Here is an 18,420-nt window from a genome sequence, read left to right as displayed (position 1 = left end):
GTCATTTTTTTCATTTCACTTTAAATTTGTATACCGCCTTACTCTGTTACTATTCAGAAGGCAGTTTACAAGCTGAAGAAACAACAAAATAGACAGCAATGTTCACACACCTAATAACAATCTGACCCAATGCAAAAAAGTCACAATAGCTTTAAAATAAACAACATATAAAATAAAGCAATATTCATTAATATTGGGGCAAAGCATTAATCCATTAAAATGTAGTAGTAAACAGTATAATTAAATATCAGCAAATAAGAATTAAACAGTTTACACTTCTCCGTTACAATAAAGAATTACTAAACAATAATCAATAAAAAATGTCAAGTCACAATGCATAAAATACCACAAAACATACAACACCATGTAACAGGATCAAATTGAGAAACAAGGACACACAACTGAATTATTTTTTAAAGAAATATCCCTGAACTCCTCTTCTCTCTCCCTAGCTGCTTCTGCTGTGCTCCCAGTCGTGGTCTGGGAGGGGCTCCTCATGCGGGGGGGGGGAGCAGTTGGGAAAAGCCATTGCTTGATGGACAGCAGTCTCCAGAACCTGCACCCCATTGATGCTGCCATTTGCAGACTCCAGTAAGGCAGGAAATGGGCAACGAGGGAAAGTTGTGCAAAGCCCCTTCAGTGGCCATCCTTGTCTTCCGAGTATTGCTCTGGATGTGCATTATGCCACCACATCAGGAGTGCAAATAACATGCAGACTTTGTTTGTTAAAGTGTTGTTAGAGCTGAGCAATGCCTTTTGAAGATAACAAAAGCCATCGGTGAACATCAGCCTTTTCCTGCCTCACAAGTTCTGCGTAGCTCGAAAGCTTGCAAAGTTAAACCTAAAAGGTATCAGTCTAATATAAAATATAATAGTCATACTTATTTTTTATTCTTATTCTTATTATCACTTACTATGTTGGGTGAGCTCTGCAACAGTTCTCTGCATGAAGGAAGAGATTCCTTTAAGCCTATGATTTCAAAACCACCACAGCTGCACTGCCTGGGGGGCGTGTTCCTCTGCTAGGGGCTGTCCAGATCTCTGGGCTCCTGTGAACGGGGCCTGTGGCTTGCAGCTTTGACTTTCAGCTGGTGGGTCATTCATAGCACACAACCGGGGCACGCACAGGTGGTGCAAGGGGAACAGCCAGCATTTTCTGTTTTTGCTTTTTTAGAAAGAAAAGGAAGAGGGAGAAGGAGAGGTGAGAGGCACGAGGGAGCAAGAAGACAACAACTCTTTTTATATGCAATACTTAAATTCTGTTGGGGTTGGCCATTGTTCAGGCAGAAGACAAAGCAGACCAGAGGCATATGCAAGGCAGCTGAGCATTCTGGGTAATGTAGGTTTATAGTCACATGACAAAAAAAAAGATTGAATCAAGAACTAGTTAAAGCCACTTGTGTGAAACTGTCAGGAAAGAAAGAGAGGAGACAGAGGGACAATAATAGATTAAATGCAGCTTCATCTCTCACTTTGGGATAAAAGAGGGATCTTTAAGCAGAAAGGTAAATGCCAGCAGCAGAAACTACGTGGAAAATCAATAACACTCAAAACCTGCTACAGTTTTAGCTGTTGTTTTTCATTTTGCAGCTTTTGTCTTTGCCGTTATTTATTTATTTGCTTGCTTGCTTGTAATAACCATAAAGAAAATTACACAAAATCACGTTCATATATTGTATAAGTACATCAGTATACATATTTAAATATATAGGCAGCTTTTTAACATTAGCTCAGAACCATCATTTAAGCTCAACAAACCCCAGACATTGGTTAGCTTTGATTTCATGTTAAAATATACATTTTAAGATTCTCTTGGTTTTTATCTCTTCCAACTATATATAAGGGTCTCATCTTTTCAGCATGCCTTGCGCATTGGAGGGGTGCATCACGTGACACCTGCTTGCACGCCGGGGAGAGAATGGGGAGTGCAGAGCTGGGTTCCATGCTGGGCCTCCTCCTCCCCGCGGCAAGTGCCAGGAGGGGGCAAGGATGCATGGAGGGCACCTGGCGGTGGTGGGGGGTGACAGCCCCCCTTCATATTGGTGGGGCTGGGCCCCCTGCCTCAAATTATTGAGGTGACTGAAGCCCCTGCACCCCCTATACCTGGCACCCCTGCCTTGCGCTATATTTTATCTATAATTGTTAGCCACCTTGACAACAAATATTTATGCTGAATGTGCAGAAAATGTAAATAGGGAAGTACATTTTTTTCTTGCTTCTACAAAGACCAAAGATGCAAGACTTGCAAAGCTATAAACCAATTCCTGCCCTTCTGTCTCTTCTCACACAGGTCACAGTAGCACATCTTCAGGTGCCCAGCAGCAGGATGAAACCTCCCTTGGATTCCTTTTCCAAAACTGTCTCAAGCCCCATTATTTGTCACTTGTCCTAGTGATGTAGCTCAAACAACCTAAAGTAACTGAAGAATAGCTCCCTAGAAGCCATTTTAATGTTCTCCTCAAGCTCTCTAGGACCCTGGTGTAGCAAAACCTTGTAGGGAATGCAGGAAAAAAACTACTTGGTGTTTCAGCTCCTCTAGCAAATACACATTTGTGTGCATGCCCTTCTTGTGGGGAAAATTACCCTTCTCAGCACAGTGGGTTTTGTCTGGAGCCGAATAAAGTGTAGGCAGCAGAAAGACCACTGAGTCCACTTGAGGAATTGTAGAATCCTAGAACAGTAGTGTCAGAAGGACCCTGAGGACCATCTAGCCCAAGGCCTGGTTAGCATGAGAATGAATCCATATGTCTTAGAGCACACACCTCAGCAAGAGGACAGGATCACCAGAGTGATGGCAGACGGTAAGAAAGCAATCCTAGGGTGCTTCTGCCAACCAAGGAATACATGGGCAGCTGGAAGTGCGGCAGGTACCTGGTGCTTCTCTGATGATTCAAAATGAAGTCTTGTGGTGTGTGGTGTAGTGGTTAAGAGCGGTAGACTCGTAATCTGGGGAACCGGGTTCGCGTCTCCGCTCCTCCACATGCAGCTGCTGGGTGACCTTGGGCCAGTCACACTTCTCTGGAGCCTCTCAGCCTCACTCGCCTCACAGAGTGTTTGTTGTGGGGGAGGAAGGGAAAGGAGATTGTTAGCTACTTTGAGACTCCTTAGGGTAGTGATAAAGCGGTATGGGGGACTCCCTGATCCTGAATGGGGCAACTGTGCCCCTGAAGGACCAGGTGCACAGCCTGGGAGTCATTTTGGACTCACAGCTGTCCATGGAGGCACAGGTCAATTTTGTGTCCAGGGCAGCTGTTTATCAGCTCCATCTGGTACGCAGGCTGAGACCCTATCTGCCCGCAGACTGTCTCGCCAGAGTGGTGCATGCTCTGGTTATCTCCCGCTTGGACTACTGCAATGCGCTCTATGTGGGGCTACCTTTGAAGGTGACCCGGAAACTGTGTACAACTAATCCAGAATGCGGCAGCTAGACTGGTGACTGGGAGTGGCCGCCGGGACCACATAACACTGGTCCTGAGAGATCTGCATTGGCTCCCAGTATGTTTCCAAGCACAATTCAAAGTGTTGGTGCTGACCTTTAAAGCCCTAAATGGCCTCGGCCCAGTATACCTGAAGGAGCATCTTCACCCCCGTCATTCAGCCTGGACACTGAGGTCTAGCACCGAGGGCCTTCTGGCTGTTCCCTCACTGCAAGAAGTGAGGTTACAGGGAACCAGGCAGAGGGCCTTCTTGGTAGTGGCGCCCGCCCTGTGGAACGCCCTCCCATCAGATGTCAAAGAAATAAACAACTATCCGACCTTTAGAAGACATCTGAAGGCAGCCCTGTTTAGGGAAGTTTTTAATGTTTGAGGTTTTATTCTGTTTTTAATGTTCTGTTGAAAGCCGCCCAGAGTGGCTGGGGAAACCCAGCCAGATGGGTGGGGTATAAATAATAAAATTGTTATTATTTAGGCAGATGTAAAACAGTGATATTTGTCAACAGATATCCAAACAGCCCTTAGAGTCAGAGGCCATTACATGTTAGCATAATGCAGCTCTTCTTACATTGTTGTTTGTTGTATCTGTTTTGTTAGAGCTTTTGTGTTTGTGATTCAGAAATGCACGCGACCTCAGGCTTAGGCCTGTGTGCTTTAGTGCTCTGGGATCTGTGTGCACAGTTTAAGGTTTAAAGGTACGCAAGTGCCACCTTGTGTTCTTTACTATACCAGAGGTTCCAACACTGCCACGTCAGTGTCATTTCAAGTTAGACATCTCCATGGATGGCCTTCTGGTGTAAGAAGTTGCAGAGTCCCAGTAGACCCTATTCCAAAGTGATTGTAAATCAGCAACAGGTAAAGGAGCAATTAGGCTGCACCAACTCTTTTCCTGGGATGTGTCCTGAGGAAAGCTGGTGCAGTTGGAGCCCCGAGGGAGTAATCACTTCCAGCTTTCCTAATGAGGAAGCAAATTCATCTTTAAAGAGGAACATTAGGTCTTCTGGCCTCTCCCCACACCGGGGTGCATGCAAAGGGCCCACCTGCCAAAGACGCAGCAGCAGAACTGCCTAAGAATAGAAAGGGATTATATATATCTCTTTCTCTGAGAAAAAAGAGAGGATGGTTGTGAATGTGTATACACCTGAGATGTATTGGATCAGAGTACCAGGCAAGAAAAGTGGGAAGGGACAGAACAGGACAACTAAGTGGACGGTATTGGTGTGAGCAGCAGAATTGTCCCAGCCCTCTGCCTGCTTGAGACCAAAGAAAGCAGAGAAAGGGAGGCAGTTGCAACTGGCTTGCTTAATTTGCTTGCCATGCCAGAGTTCTAGCAGCACATCTGTAACCAACATTTTGGCTTTTAAGTTCTTGCTCTTTTTGGTTTTAGTTCTAAGCAGGGTAGGGAAGCCAAATCAAGTGGGGGAGAGGTATTTTTAACCCTTCCCACAGCACTCTTTTCATAACCCAAATTCAAACTGCTGTTTGCCCCAAAGGGAAAAAATGTGCAGGTACATTACGTTTCTCCTTTATGGAGCAAATAGCAGTTTCAGGTGAGCCATTTATATTGGGGAAATGGCATGCTGGAAAGAGTTATAAGCACTCCTTTCTCCCAGCACATCTTTCCTGTCCCTGGGTGGGCCTGAGTATATGTTCTAAACCAAAGGGAGGTGCAGATACTTTTCAGGAGCAGCATCCAAGGTCAGCTCCCAGAGGTGAAGGAATTGAGTGAAATGGTTCCCTAGAGGCGTCTACTCTAAACACCTACAGGGACGCCCAGCACCTGAACTGAGGCATCAGCCACAGCTAGCTCCAGAACTGCTGCTGTAATATTAGTACAGGCGGGTGGACCTGCCTGTCCAACTCTCAAGTCCAATTTGGGTTCTGCTAGTTTTGAACCCCATTGCAAATAGGCTTCTAAGCTGAAAGGAGAAGGCAGCCCTATCAGCAATCCTCCTCTGGGTTGCACCTTCCTGAGCCTCCTGCCAATGCGGCTTCCTGCAATCTGGCAGTGAGCCATTTTGGGGGGCTTTGATTTTGGGCCCTGGAAATCTCAGTTCTCTTTGTGCTGTTAGATTAGGATGCCAACAGTTCGGCATACCCAGAATTTCTGCTGATTTAACAGGGTAGGATCTTAATCATCTTCCAGGGATGTTTCTTGAGCTGTGGGTAGCATCCTTCCCAGGTCTCAACCTTGTCTCTACTGCAAACAGGTACACCAAAGTTGTATTGATAGCCATCACTTGAAGCTCGGCTGAAGGTCCTGGAACTGTGCTTTAGGTTGAATCAGCTAATTAGACCCCTCTGCCTTCAACTAGACTGCAGTGCTTCTTCTTGATGCAGTCTCTCTCTTTCCTGTAGCTGTGTCCCTCTCTATAGCTTAGCTGCTTCTTAATTTGGCTGTTTGTGGTATGTACTGTAAGAGTATGGCCTCTCACTGCATGCCCCTCCAACTGATTATTTAAAAGTAACATTATTTTTCCCCACCTCAGCCCATTCCCTTGTACTTCCTCTCATCTTTTCTCCCTCTCTCATTTCAGAAAAGAACCAGCTACCGAAAATGCGTCCTCCAGGCTTGAAATTTCGCCTGAAGAAGCGCACACAAGCCCCATACTGAACTTGGCTGCCCTTCCATTTGTTTCTCAGGAACTCCACAGCACCTCCAAAGGAATGGGTTCATCAGTATTCCTCATGTCCCCCAAGACAGGGAGAACCCCCCTCCTTTGTTCTACCCTAAGCTTGAAGGTTTTGCCATCAAGAAAACAGTCCTATTCGTTGCCCCAACAGAACTCCCCAAATCCTTTCTTGACTGAACTGATTGCTGGTGCTTTTAACATTCGTTGTTGTTTTTCGATTTCTCTGGTTTATCATTGACCAGCTGACCTTGTTTTTGCCTTTTTATTGTGTCTGTGACATTTTCCATTGATAAGTAAAGAGGGGCACCATGTCCTGGTCTCTTTTCTGCATCTCCTTGTTGTCCATGTGTCTGTTTTTCTTCTTGCTCATCTGTTCAGTAAGCAGGTAATGGTTATGCCCATTTGTTATGTGCTGTGTAGCATCATCCGTACATAGAGGGTAGTCTTGGCTAGGATTATGGGCTCTGGCACCATCCATTTTACTGTTCACATGCTGTGGAATCCTGATTTGTGCTGCTGAGAGACTTAATGAGGGGCTGTCCTGCCAATCTGGGTGCTGCTGAGCATCAGAGTAGCTTGGTGCTTTGGTAGTTTCTTTCTGCATTCTGAGAACGGGCGGGGGAGGTGCTGGAGTCGAATGGCCCCGTCGGAAGAACAGTCACTAATCTAGCCTAACATAAACCAAGGAAGAGGCAAGCAGTGGCATGAAAAGTCCAGTTTATTCGGTCAGCAGACTCAAGTGGAAAAGCTTTTGTTGGACTATGGACAACTATAGGCAGTTCCTGAAGGCCCCTCTCTGCACATTTCTCTGGGAGAAGGCGAGACAAAACTGCTCTTGACATGCTGCTTCATTGGGAGGGGGCCTTCAAACTTCCATTACTTGAGGACTGCTACCACCCAGGAATAGCTCTACTGTTTTATTCTGCTGATTGCATAAACTGGCCCAAAGTATCATTGTGTTTTGTTCTCCCTTGTTCAGGGAGGACTCAAATCGTGTGGTAAATCATAGAATTTATGAAGGACTTAATCTTGCTGAAATCATGCCATGGGCTCACTGACACTGGAAGTTGCCAGTTTTCAAATTAATTCAGCTGATCTAGATGCTGATCTAGATGCCACTTTGTCTACAATAACTGTGTTGGTCAGCAGGGGGCAGCTGCTAAGCAAGTGACGCTTCTTTCCTAGACAAAGATGAATGCTCGAAGGATAATGGTGGATGCCAGCACGAGTGCCTGAACACTTTTGGCAGCTACGAGTGCCAGTGCCGCAGCGGCTTTGTGCTGCACGACAACAAGCATGACTGCAAAGAAGGTGCGTTACATGGTTTTCTTGGTGAAAAGGGTCCCCCTTGTGGATCTCCCAGTGCCAATGCCAAAATCCTTGTCTGAAAATCCATAGGCATAAAAGATTGGTTGGGTCCAGCGATGCAAGATAGATGCCCTCCACCTGTGTAATACATGCCAGCTATTGACCACTTTCTTAACATGTTTTGCATACAGAGGACCCCAGTTTCAATCCCTGGCCGCATCCCCAGGAAGAGGGAGCAGGGGATAGGGAAGATCTTTTTCTGCCTAAGAAGCGGGAGAGTTGCTGCCAGTTAAGAATAGGCAGGACTGGGCTAGATGAAGCAAGGGCATAAGGCAGCCCCCTGAGTCCCATGGAACTAGGGGTGTCCATGGGGCAAGGGAAGATATGGGGCCAGGGTCAGGTTTTTGTAGTAGTATTTAATGCCGGGGTAGAGAGCCTGTGGCTTTCCAGATGATGTTGGACTACAGGTCCCCTGAACCCTGGTCCTGCTGGCTGATGGTGATGGGAATGGGAGCAGGAACAACATCTGGAATGTCACAGGTTCCCCATCCTTGCTTTGAATGTAGGGGTGGGGAACTTTTAGCCTACACACCTCAAGAGGCCCTAAAGCATAGGTCACAATTTCCCCCTGTGAGGCACCCATGTGTCCCACCTCTGATGTGATATCGGATGTGGGGCAGATGAAAATGCGGCTGCTGTGGAACAATTTGAAGCCTTAAAAGTGCTTCTTGTCAGGGCTAGTTTACTTATTGGTGCTGGCAGCAAGCCTGCCCAAATTAGCTGCACGAGGGAGTTCCACTTCAGGAACTTGGTAGCACAGCACATCCCGGCGGACTTCAAGTTGGCAGCCAACAGCTGATGGGCACCTACAGCAAGCTGGCTGGGATCTGCACTTGCAGCAAGCCCAAGAATCCGCAGTGCAAATGCTCCTCCTTTGTAGGTGCAACTCCAGCTGTGTCCGCCAATAAGTATTTTTTGTTTTGCCATTGTGGCATCAGGTGATTGGCAGGTGGGAGTCTGCATCCACCCATCAAAATGGCCTGCAGAGGGTTAGGGAGGTCAATATTTGGCCCATGGGTTGGATCCTGTTCCACTACCCTGCTTTAATGCAATGTACTGTTACACAGATCCCAGATCCCAGGCTTGATTGTTTCACTGCTTGCTGAAGAACTAGTCTGGCAAATGTACTGTGCTTGTTTTCACTTGAAAGTTATTGGGGGCACTAGAGTTGGTGTGGTTCAGCAGAGAAGGTGCCAGACTTGATTTGGAAGATCAAGAATCAGATCTGTTTTGTGCTGTAGATTCACAGGGGTGGGTAGGCCACTGTCCCTTCAGTGTGGTTCATCATGCTGTGCTCTTTATGGAAGAAACTGCCCCTGAACTGTCATCTCAAGGGGGAATACTCCATGGATCTCAATACTGGATTGTTTGGTGGTCTCTGATGCTCTGGCAGTAGCATTAATGCATACGTGTGTTTTTTAACAATTTGCTACTTTGGAGGAGCTTGGTGGGGTAGCATAGTGGCTGCAGGCTGGACTGGCTCATCAAGTGTGTTCTTCCAGGACAACAGTTGCACTTTCTCCCCAAGAAACCTAGAGGGTGGGGAACAGAGGATCCATCTGCTGTTACAATCTTGGTGGCATCTAAGGAGAGTTCTGGGCAGGCATGAATGAGACCAGAAAGAGCTTTATTTAGGGGAGGATGAGCAGAGGAGAAATGAGAGAGAGAAAAGCAGAAGAAGAATTGATTGTGGTGGAATCTGGGTGGGAAGTGAGTATTTAGCAGGTAAATTCAAAGGGAATTTGTTTGGGTGGGTTTCTTTGTGGTGGGGTGTAAATTAACTGAAGGGAGATGGATAGCGCATTGTGGCTCAGACTCCCCACCTTTTCCCTGTGCTCCTGTCCGTGGCCTTGGGCAAGTCCAGCACTCTTGTTTCCAGCCAAACGCCATGGGAAACTAACATATGCCCTTGCATATGATCTTCAGAGGTACGCTACCTATAAACGCAAGCATTCAATTTATTTATCATGGCTGATGGGTTAATAGGTGGAACTAGAATGAAGCCGGGTGGAGGAGCTGTGGGTGGGTGTTGCTGAGGGGAGAGACTTGGTAGACTTGCAGCAATGGGGGTATGAGTTACCCTGCTCAGTTCTTGGCCCTAAGTGGGGATAGATTGTGGCCTATTCCACAGGATTGTGGAGGTGCAAAGATAAAAGTTAAATGCACTTTGCATGTTTAAAATGCTACATAATATTTTAGACAGTGTTAATGTGCCCATTGGACTATCCATAACATTATATCTAATTCCCAGGGAGGCTGAAAATCTCCATGGTTTAGAGCACAAGCTTTTCATACAGATGGTTGCAGGTACAGTCCCTGCTAACCTCAGTTAAAAGGAAAGAGATTAGCTGAAAGGGAAAAACCTCTGCCTAAAACAGCTGCTGCCTGTCTGGTATAGGCAATACAAGACTAGATAGAGAAATATTCTGATAGATTAGTAAGGGTCCTTCCTATTTTCTCTGTGGCCATTTCATCAACAACTGTCTGTAGTGACCTTGTATGTGGTGGATAAAGAAAGATGGAATGGAAATAGAAAGTAGACTTCATGGCATCTGTCTGTTTACTGAGTCCCACTTCTTACAGCTGGCTGTGATCACAAGATGACTTCCATCACTGCAACCATCACCAGTCCAAACTGGCCTGATAAATACCCAAGCAAGAAGGAATGCACCTGGGCAATAACAACTACGCCAGGACACCGTGTCAAACTGGTAACTGAGCAGGAGAGAAGAGTGTTAGAAGGAAAAACAAGGCATAGATCAACAGGGTTTCAAACTGCATTTAGACTGGCAGTCCTCTTAACTCACCAGGAACAGAGGCGGGCAAATAAGGGGTCAGGTGGGGAGTCCCTTACCATAAATAACAACAGGTTGCTTTTGCAGAATTTTTGTGGAAGGAAGGGTGGTTCTTTGCTGATGATTAAAAAAAACAAGAACCCTGAAACATCACCTCTGGGAGACGACAATCTTTGTTATTTGTATGCCACTCCATAATACAAATGTCTCTGGGCTGCTTCCAGTAAAAAGCAATGCACATGTGAAATAAAACATACAAACATAAAACTAAAAACTTTAGTCCTCCAGGTGAACTGGCTCACCAAAGTCAGCACCTGAAGCTTCTTGGGATTCAGCACCTGGCAGCCATAGTATCAATACTAAGCCTTGAGAGTCATGATCTGGCTTTCCAGTTGGAAACCGCCAAGGCAAGAGGGTATGAATGAATGTATGTCTGTATGACAAAGCAATGTCTTGTCGTGTGAGGCCAGGCAGTCTGATGTGGCCTGTGGCCACCATCCCCTCCGCAGAGCAGTCCTTCAGTAAAGCCACGCAATGCACTTTGCCGCCCACTGTCTTTGTAAGCAAGTTTCCTATTTCAGACCATCCGGGAGCTGGATATCGAAGGCCACCAAGAATGCACTTATGATCACCTGGAAGTTTACAATGGGAAAGACGCCAAAGCTCCTGTCCTGGGCCGGTTTTGTGGGTCTAAAGAACCAGACCCCATTATCTCTTCTAGCAACAGGATGTTCCTCAGGTTCTTTTCAGATAACTCCGTCCAAAGAAAAGGCTTTGAGGCAACCTACACATCAGGTAACACCCCACACTGGTTCATTGCCAAAGATGGGTGGTCTTAAGCAGTGCTGTTTTTCTAGAAAAAGAGGTGCCGGAATTCATCATGAGCTCCTCCCTCGTTCTCTTAGAATGGCAATGGCACTCACCCGCGAGAGGAAGGAACTGAGTACCTGTGAGTTCCTGCTGGAAAAAATAGCCCTGGAAACCAGAATAGTAGCTATGAAGCCCTTATAAAAGAAGCTGATGCATCAGATAATCCCATCACAAAAGGTTCATCCACCAGGGTTTTCTGGTCAAAAAAACAGTAATTCACATATAGGGGATAGAAGGGTACCATCCCTGCCCTACTGTATAAGTGGGCACACCTTAAACATCTCACTTTCCCTCCCTCCAGTCCCCCCGGAATGTCTGAAGATGACCAAACGCCTTTATTTCACCACTTCCCTAGTGAACGTGTGCCATGGGGAACCATTTGTCAGTGCCCTGGTGGAGAGAGAATAGGTCAGCGATAGAGCACATGCTTAGATGCAGAAGGTCCCGAGTTCAAGTCCTGGTACGGTGAGTTTAGGAAAGAAAGGTTCAAGAAGCAGGTGATGAGGAAGACTTTACTCAGGACTCTGGAGAACCACTGCCAAACTGAACTGAAAACACTAGACTAGGTGGACTGAAGGCAGCTTCCGAGATCCCAGCTAAGGGATGTCTAGCCAAATCCAGCTGTCTAGAAGAGTGGGGTGGGATTTCTGTTGGCTAGCAAAATGACTCATCTTGTCTGCTTCACTCACTGTGTGAAGGGTGCACTTTCTTTTGGGACAATCAAGAATTCCACTGTGTGTTTGTTCTTATTTCCAGAATGTGGAGGCCAGATGCGAGCTGAAGTAAAAACCAAGGATCTCTATTCTCATGCCCAGTTTGGAGACAACAACTACCCTGGAGGCTCGGAGTGTGAATGGGTGATTGTGGCTGAAGAAGGCTATGGGGTGGAGCTCATCTTCCAGACATTTGAGATTGAGGAAGAGGCAGACTGTGGCTATGACTACATGGAGCTGTTTGATGGCTATGACGGGACAGCCCCCCGTTTGGGACGCTACTGCGGCTCTGGGGTGAGCTACTTGCTTAGTACCCCTGTTGCTCTCTTCTTGTGCAACTGTTCCAGGAGTCTCTCTCTGGCGAAAACACAGAACAAAGATGGCACAAATCACTTAGATGATAAAACTGGGACAGGAGCAGAATGCATATCTATATAATAAGATAGAAGTGACTCTGGTGAATTGCTTATCTTTAGAACTTGGGCAAACCGTTTCTAACGTTTGTTATGGTGTCCAGGGGCAAGACTGTAATTCTGTAGGATGTCCATTGTTTGTTTGTCTATATGAAAACAGCACAAAATTTATCTTCCCAAGAGCCCCAGGATGCACTTGTAAAGGCACATCCACACGGCCAGGTGACCCTGCCAGTGACAGCGTGCCTTTTCCCTTGTGGTTCTTCCATCTTTCTTTTTCAGAAGAAGGAATAAATGCCTTCAGTGCTACTGTTGCAGGTTTTTAAAAAGAAGGGTTGCTTTCATTTACGTAGGCATAATGAGCATATGACCCTATCACAGCTCATTTATAACCATTGCAATAGCTGACATTTATGCCTGGTTCATTTTTTTATCACTCTTTTAATTAGCAGTAAAAAAAGCTAATCCAGTTAGCCTTCTTTTCTTTTCATGAAAGAGAGGTACAGTGCTATAACACTGTAATGCTATAATGTTAATTTTTTTTTAAGAAAACCCACTTTTAAAAACCCATTAAGCATCAAGGGTGTCATAAGGCAGACAGTGAGGCAGCTGCCTCAGGTGGCAGGTAATAGGGGGGCAAGGAGCAGCAGCAGCTGCCAGGGCGGGAGGCCCCCGCTGTGGGTGCCACATGGCCAGCCGGCTGCCCTCGGGGGCCGTGGGAGAGCCAGGATCAAGGGCCAGTCTGGTCAGCTGGCAGTTCATAGAGTAGGGCAGGGTGACCTCTTCTCTTTGACCTCAGGCAACAGAAATGTTTTGCATGAGCCCTGTTGAGAATGTTGCTAAAATTGAGATAATTACAGAGGTACCTCGGGTTAAGAACTTAGTAAGTTCTGGAGGTCTGTTCTTAACCTGAAACTGTTCTTAACCTGAAGCACCACTTCAGTTAATGGGGCCTCCTGCTGATGTCGTGCCGCTGAAGCATGATTTCTGTTCTCATCCTGAAGCAAAGTTCTTAAGCCTAGGTACTATTTCTGGGTTAGCGGAGTCTGCAACCTGAAGCGTATGTAACCTGAAGCATATGTAACCCAAGGTACCATTGTAAACATATTTTAACATTATTGCATAAGCAGGAAGCACCTAGTAATATGGGGGCACGGAAGAGAACTTAACTCCTCTTTTGTGGACTTCTTTCTCCTGACTGATTTGCCATACAACCTGAGCCTGACTCCATATCCTTTTCTACTCCAACCCTTGCTGGAATATTTGGATCCAATGAAGCCCAATACAGTGGTACCTCAGGTTACAGATGCTTTAACGTCCCTTGAAGGACAGCCAAATTTAAATAACAATTTGACACACGGCTGTGAGGCATTTGCGAGCTTTTTTGCAGAGAAGGTCTTGTTGCTCCGCCATGACCTCCCTGCCAATTTGGATACAATAAAGGAACTGGAGGCCCCTCGACTGTCCTCGGGTCCAGTATTGGACCACTTTGACCGGATATCCCCAGCCGATGTGGACAGACTCCTCCGAGCTGGAAAGCCCACCACCTGTCCTCTCGACCCGTGCCCGTCTTGGCTGATTAGAGCGTGTCCAGACGAGGTGCGGGCCCTCCTGGGGGATATCATCAATTTGTCCCTTGGCACGAGGACATTCCCAGGGGAACTGAAGGAGGCAGTGGTGCGCCCGCTCTTAAAGAAAACATCATTAGATCCTTTAGATCTATCCAATTACCGCCCGGTTTCGAATCTTCCGTTCCTGGGTAAGGTGATTGAGAGAGCGGTTGCTGAACAGCTTGGTGGGTTTCTGGATGAAACATCGGCTCTGGATCCATTCCAGTCTGGCTTCCGCGCTGGTCATGGGACCGAGACAGCTCTGGTTGCCCTAACAGATGATCTTCGTAGACAGCTGGATCGAGGCGGGTCGGGGCTGCTGATTCTTCTAGATCTGTCAGCAGCTTTCGACATGGTCGATCACGAACTTCTGGACCACCGCCTTGCCGACATGGGGATCCAGGGCACAGTCCTTCAATGGCTGCGCTCGTTTCTCTCTGGTCGGGGACAGAGGGTGGCGCTTGGGGGGGGATTGTCATCGCGCCACTCCTTGGTGTGTGGAGTACCTCAGGGTGCGATACTCTCCCCAATGCTTTTCAACATCTTTATGCGCCCCCTCGCCCAGCTTGTCCGGAGTTTTGGGCTGGGTTGCCATCAGTATGCCGATGACACCCAACTCTATCTGTTGATGGATGGCCATCCTGACTCGGCCCCAGACAAACTGACCAGATGTCTGGAAGCTGTGGCTGGATGGTTACGTGGGAGCCGGTTGAAGCTAAATCCTTCGAAGACAGAGGTCCTGTGGCTGGGACGGGACGATATGGGATTGGGGGGGCAACTCCCATCTCTTGCGGGGGCGCAGTTAGTGCCAGCACCGTCCGTTAAGAGTTTGGGTGTAATCTTCGACACCTCCCTTTCCATGGAGGCGCAGATTGCAGCTATAACAAAGGCGGCATTTTTCCATCTCCGCCAAGCTAAGCAGTTGGCTCCTTACCTCTCTCGCCCTGACCTAGCCACTGTGATCCACGCGACAGTCACCTCCAGACTGGATTATTGTAACTCGCTCTACGTGGGGCTGCCCTTAAGACTGACCCAGAAACTCCAGCGGGTGCAGAATGCTGCAGCGAGACTCCTTACGGGGTCTTCGCTGCGAGATCACATTCATCCGGTGCTATATCAACTGCACTGGCTCCCGGTGGAGTACAGGATCAGGTTTAAGGTGCTGGTTTTAACCTTTAAAGCCCTATACGGCCTAGGACCCTCGTACCTACGGGACCACCTCTCCTGGTATGCCCCACAGAGAAACTTACGGTCTTCAAATAAAAACATCTTGAAGGTCCCAGGCCACAGAGAAGTTAGGCTGGCCTCAAATAGAGCCAGGGCTTTTTCGGCTGTGGCTCCGACCTGGTGGAACACTCTGTCACAAGAGACTAGGGCCCTGCGGGACTTGACATCTTTCCGCAGGGCCTGCAAGACAGAGCTGTTCCGCCAGGCCTTTGGCCAGGGCACAGCCTGACTCCCTCCCTCGGCAATCTTCGCGGAGCTCTGGCCCAATGGTGGCCAGTGGCTTGAATTTAATTAATTTTATAATGAATGATTTTAGAATGTTGTTTGTGTTGTACTTTTGTATTGTTTTATTGTTGTTAGCCGCCCTGAGCCCGACTTCGGCTGGGGAGGGCGGGATATAAATAAAAATTTTTATTATTATTATTATTCAGGTTACAGACTCCACTAACCCAGAAATATTACCTCGGGTTAAGAACTTTGCTTCAGGATGAGAACAGAAATCATGCTCCGGTGGCACAGCGGCAGCAGGAGGCCCCATTAGTTAAAGTGGTGCTTCAGGTTAAGAACAGTTTCAGGTTAAGAAAAGACCTCCAGAACGAATTAAGTTCTTAACCTGAGGTACCACTGTAAATGCAATTGGAATAAAATAGAAATCTAAAAACACTATTGCAGCCAGTCTAGATTGATTAAACCCTGTTAGAATAGATACCATAATTAAGCATTTAAGGCTGTAACTAGATGCCTGCCCCATTGTAAGCCCCATTGAACTCACTGGGGTTTACTTCTGAGTAGACATGCATAGGATTGCATATTACGGTAAGCCTTGCACCATAGATTTCTACAGCAGTAGCCTGAAATTTCTGCTGCATCATGATCATGTGTACATGTCATGGGTACAGTGGAACCTCAGGTTGCGAACGTGATCCGTGCGGGAGGCACATTCGCAACCTGCAACACCACGTCTGCGCATGCACGGGTTGTGATTTGGTGCTTCTGCACATGCGCAGAGTGCTATTTAGTGTTTCCGCGCATGCGCAAGTGCCAAAACCCAGAGGTAACCCATTCCAGTACTTGCAGGTTCGGCGCGGTGCGCAACCCGAAAGCGCGTAACCTGAAGCGTCTGTAACCTGAGGTACCACTGTACTTCACTTACATCCCTTACAGACTTTAAGTAATGTAGCAAAGACGGTTTCCCCTCTTTTCAAACACTTATCTGTCCATCTAACTATTACATTTTTATTCTTCCCATCGTCCAAAAAGCTCATGGTAGAAAATATGGTTCCTTCCTGTCTTCACAATAACCCTGTGAGGAAGCTTAGGCTGGGAGATAGTGATGGGCTCAAGGTCACTCAGGTATATTTATGGCTGCATGGAAATCCCCAGCCCTTGTTCACCAGCAATTTTACTATAACACATTTCCTCTCCCATTATAATGCATTTGTGAGACCCCTTGGTGCAACCTTAGGCAGCACTTGAAACTGAGAGGCCAAATAGAAAGGCAAGCAAAACTGAAAAGTAGTGTATTTGCAAAAGTAGTGTATTTGAAAAGTAGTGTATTTCAGTACATTTTGCCAGGATAATGGCAAAAGCAGGAGGGTGCTGAGAAAGGAGGAGCTTCCTTGCCCCCCTCCGCCCCCCCCCCGGCGACATCTCTTTGCAGAGGCTTAATTACTGGCACCAATCACCTCGGCCTCCAATGCAAATTCAACCACCACTGCTTAACTTGCCTAATTTCAAGCACAGATTTGGGTTTTCAAGGTACAGAAACTGGATTTTGGGGGGCACGGATGGGACATAAGCCTGCCTATCCTGAGGAAGGCAGGATCTTACCTCTTAGGGTTAAGAAGGAATCGTGTCTCCCCAGTTCATCTTACCTGTTCTCTCTCTTGATCCTTCCTTCCTGCTAGCCTCCAGAAGAGGTCTATTCTGCTGGTGACTCCGTGATGGTAAGATTCCACTCAGATGACACCATTAACAAGAAGGGTTTCCACCTGCGGTACACCAGTACCAAGTTCCAGGACACGCTGCACACACGGAAGTGATCTCTGGCCGCCCAACACCCTACGAAGGAGAGCAAGCCTTCCAGTACTGGAGGGGCAGGTCTCCACTGTCTGCAGAAAAAGGAAAAAAGACACTCTGGAGAAAATTCAAATAGACTGGAAGGAGAAAAACACAATACACCTCAGAGTGTGAAACACTCAAGCAAAAGCAAAGGTGCTGCCAGCTGCTCATACAGACTTGTCTCGGGGGAGTCCTTTCATTTAAAAAACAAATGTCCGTTTCTGTGCCTCTTTGTTTCTTGAGCAGAGGGTCTCCAGGACTAACCACTTCACAGCTTCCATTTACAATTTGATTCTTTGTCTGCACGGCTCTCCCCCAGTCCTGGAGGTTATGATTTAAATGCTGGGAAATCCAACCTATGGCAGACATTTTCCTTTATAAACTCTATAAAGCAGGTTGACCAGCAAAGTGTCTGACTATACAGACCCAAATGCAGTGGAGAGACTGCCATGCTTGCAGAAGCTGTCTTATCTGTTGTAATGATGTAATAAACACTCTTTCTTGTACTTCTCAAGAGATGCACAACAGCCTCTTTAAACGTTTATTATTTGAGATTTAAAAAAAAATCTTCCATTACCAAGAAAAATGTAACTTCAAAACTTCTTGCTCCTTCATTAACTTTTTTATTTTTAAATTAAATTTTCAATTGGAATAAAAGCAGAACTTGCAGTCCCCACTTGTCCAGACCTATGAAAAGGGAAAGTACTGCAACCAGAATTCCTGAAATTACCTTGTGAATCTTTATTTTCATGGGTTCCTTTTGCGTTCTGGTTCTGTGCAACTCTCTTTCTGGAGCTGTTTCAAATGGAGTTTTGGCCATTTCTTTCTTTTCCCCCATTCCAGCTGCACTTTCCTTTTGGGATGGTTTGTTTTTTCTCTAGTGATCACCTTCCCTTCTGGTTTCCTCTTCATTATTCCTGCCATTCACTTCCTGCTCAAGTGGGAACATAAGTAAGAGCGCTTCTGGATTAGGCCAAAGACCCATCTAGTCCATCATCCTTTTCTCACAGTGGCCAAGTGAAAAGCCTAGAAACAGGACCGAAGTGCAAGTGCACTCTCCCCACTTGTGATCCCCAGCAAGTGGGATTTGGAGGCCTGCTTCCTCTGACGCTGGATATAGATGCCGTGAACTCTCGATGTCCTCAGCTCAGGCATCAGATTAGCTGCAGTTTCTTTTTGGGGCCTGTACTTTCAACTCTCCTAATTTCTGTGGAATTCATTGTCTGAATCTTGGGGGGGAATGAAAGCCCAAGCTACTTTTAGATGACTGTAAATGTATCTCCATGGAACCAAGAA

General features: G+C 46.7%; 1 protein-coding gene across 2 annotated transcripts in view; it reads left to right on the top strand.

The window, feature by feature from the left end:
- BMP1 (bone morphogenetic protein 1) overlaps positions 1-17,638 on the top strand; it is a 158,725-nt gene extending 141,087 nt beyond the window's left edge. The window contains exons 16-20 of one of the 2 annotated variants that reach the window (XM_053367747.1): positions 7,253-7,378; positions 10,019-10,146; positions 10,812-11,025; positions 11,857-12,107; positions 16,971-17,638. In XM_053367747.1, coding sequence (XP_053223722.1) covers positions 7,253-7,378; positions 10,019-10,146; positions 10,812-11,025; positions 11,857-12,107; positions 16,971-17,105 — 854 coding nt within the window. In that variant the 3' untranslated portion in view covers positions 17,106-17,638. Of the gene's footprint in view, positions 1-5,971; positions 6,398-7,252; positions 7,379-10,018; positions 10,147-10,811; positions 11,026-11,856; positions 12,108-16,970 lie in introns of those variants that run through there. The other variant, XM_053367748.1, reaches the window with a different exon arrangement.
- Positions 17,639-18,420: the final 782 nt, after the last annotated feature.

This window comes from Podarcis raffonei, chromosome 15 (genome assembly GCF_027172205.1).
Source record: "Podarcis raffonei isolate rPodRaf1 chromosome 15, rPodRaf1.pri, whole genome shotgun sequence".
NCBI lineage: Eukaryota > Metazoa > Chordata > Lepidosauria > Squamata > Lacertidae > Podarcis > Podarcis raffonei.
The sequence above is the reverse complement of the archived record's forward strand: the minus strand, read 5'-3'. Positions and strand labels throughout refer to the sequence as shown.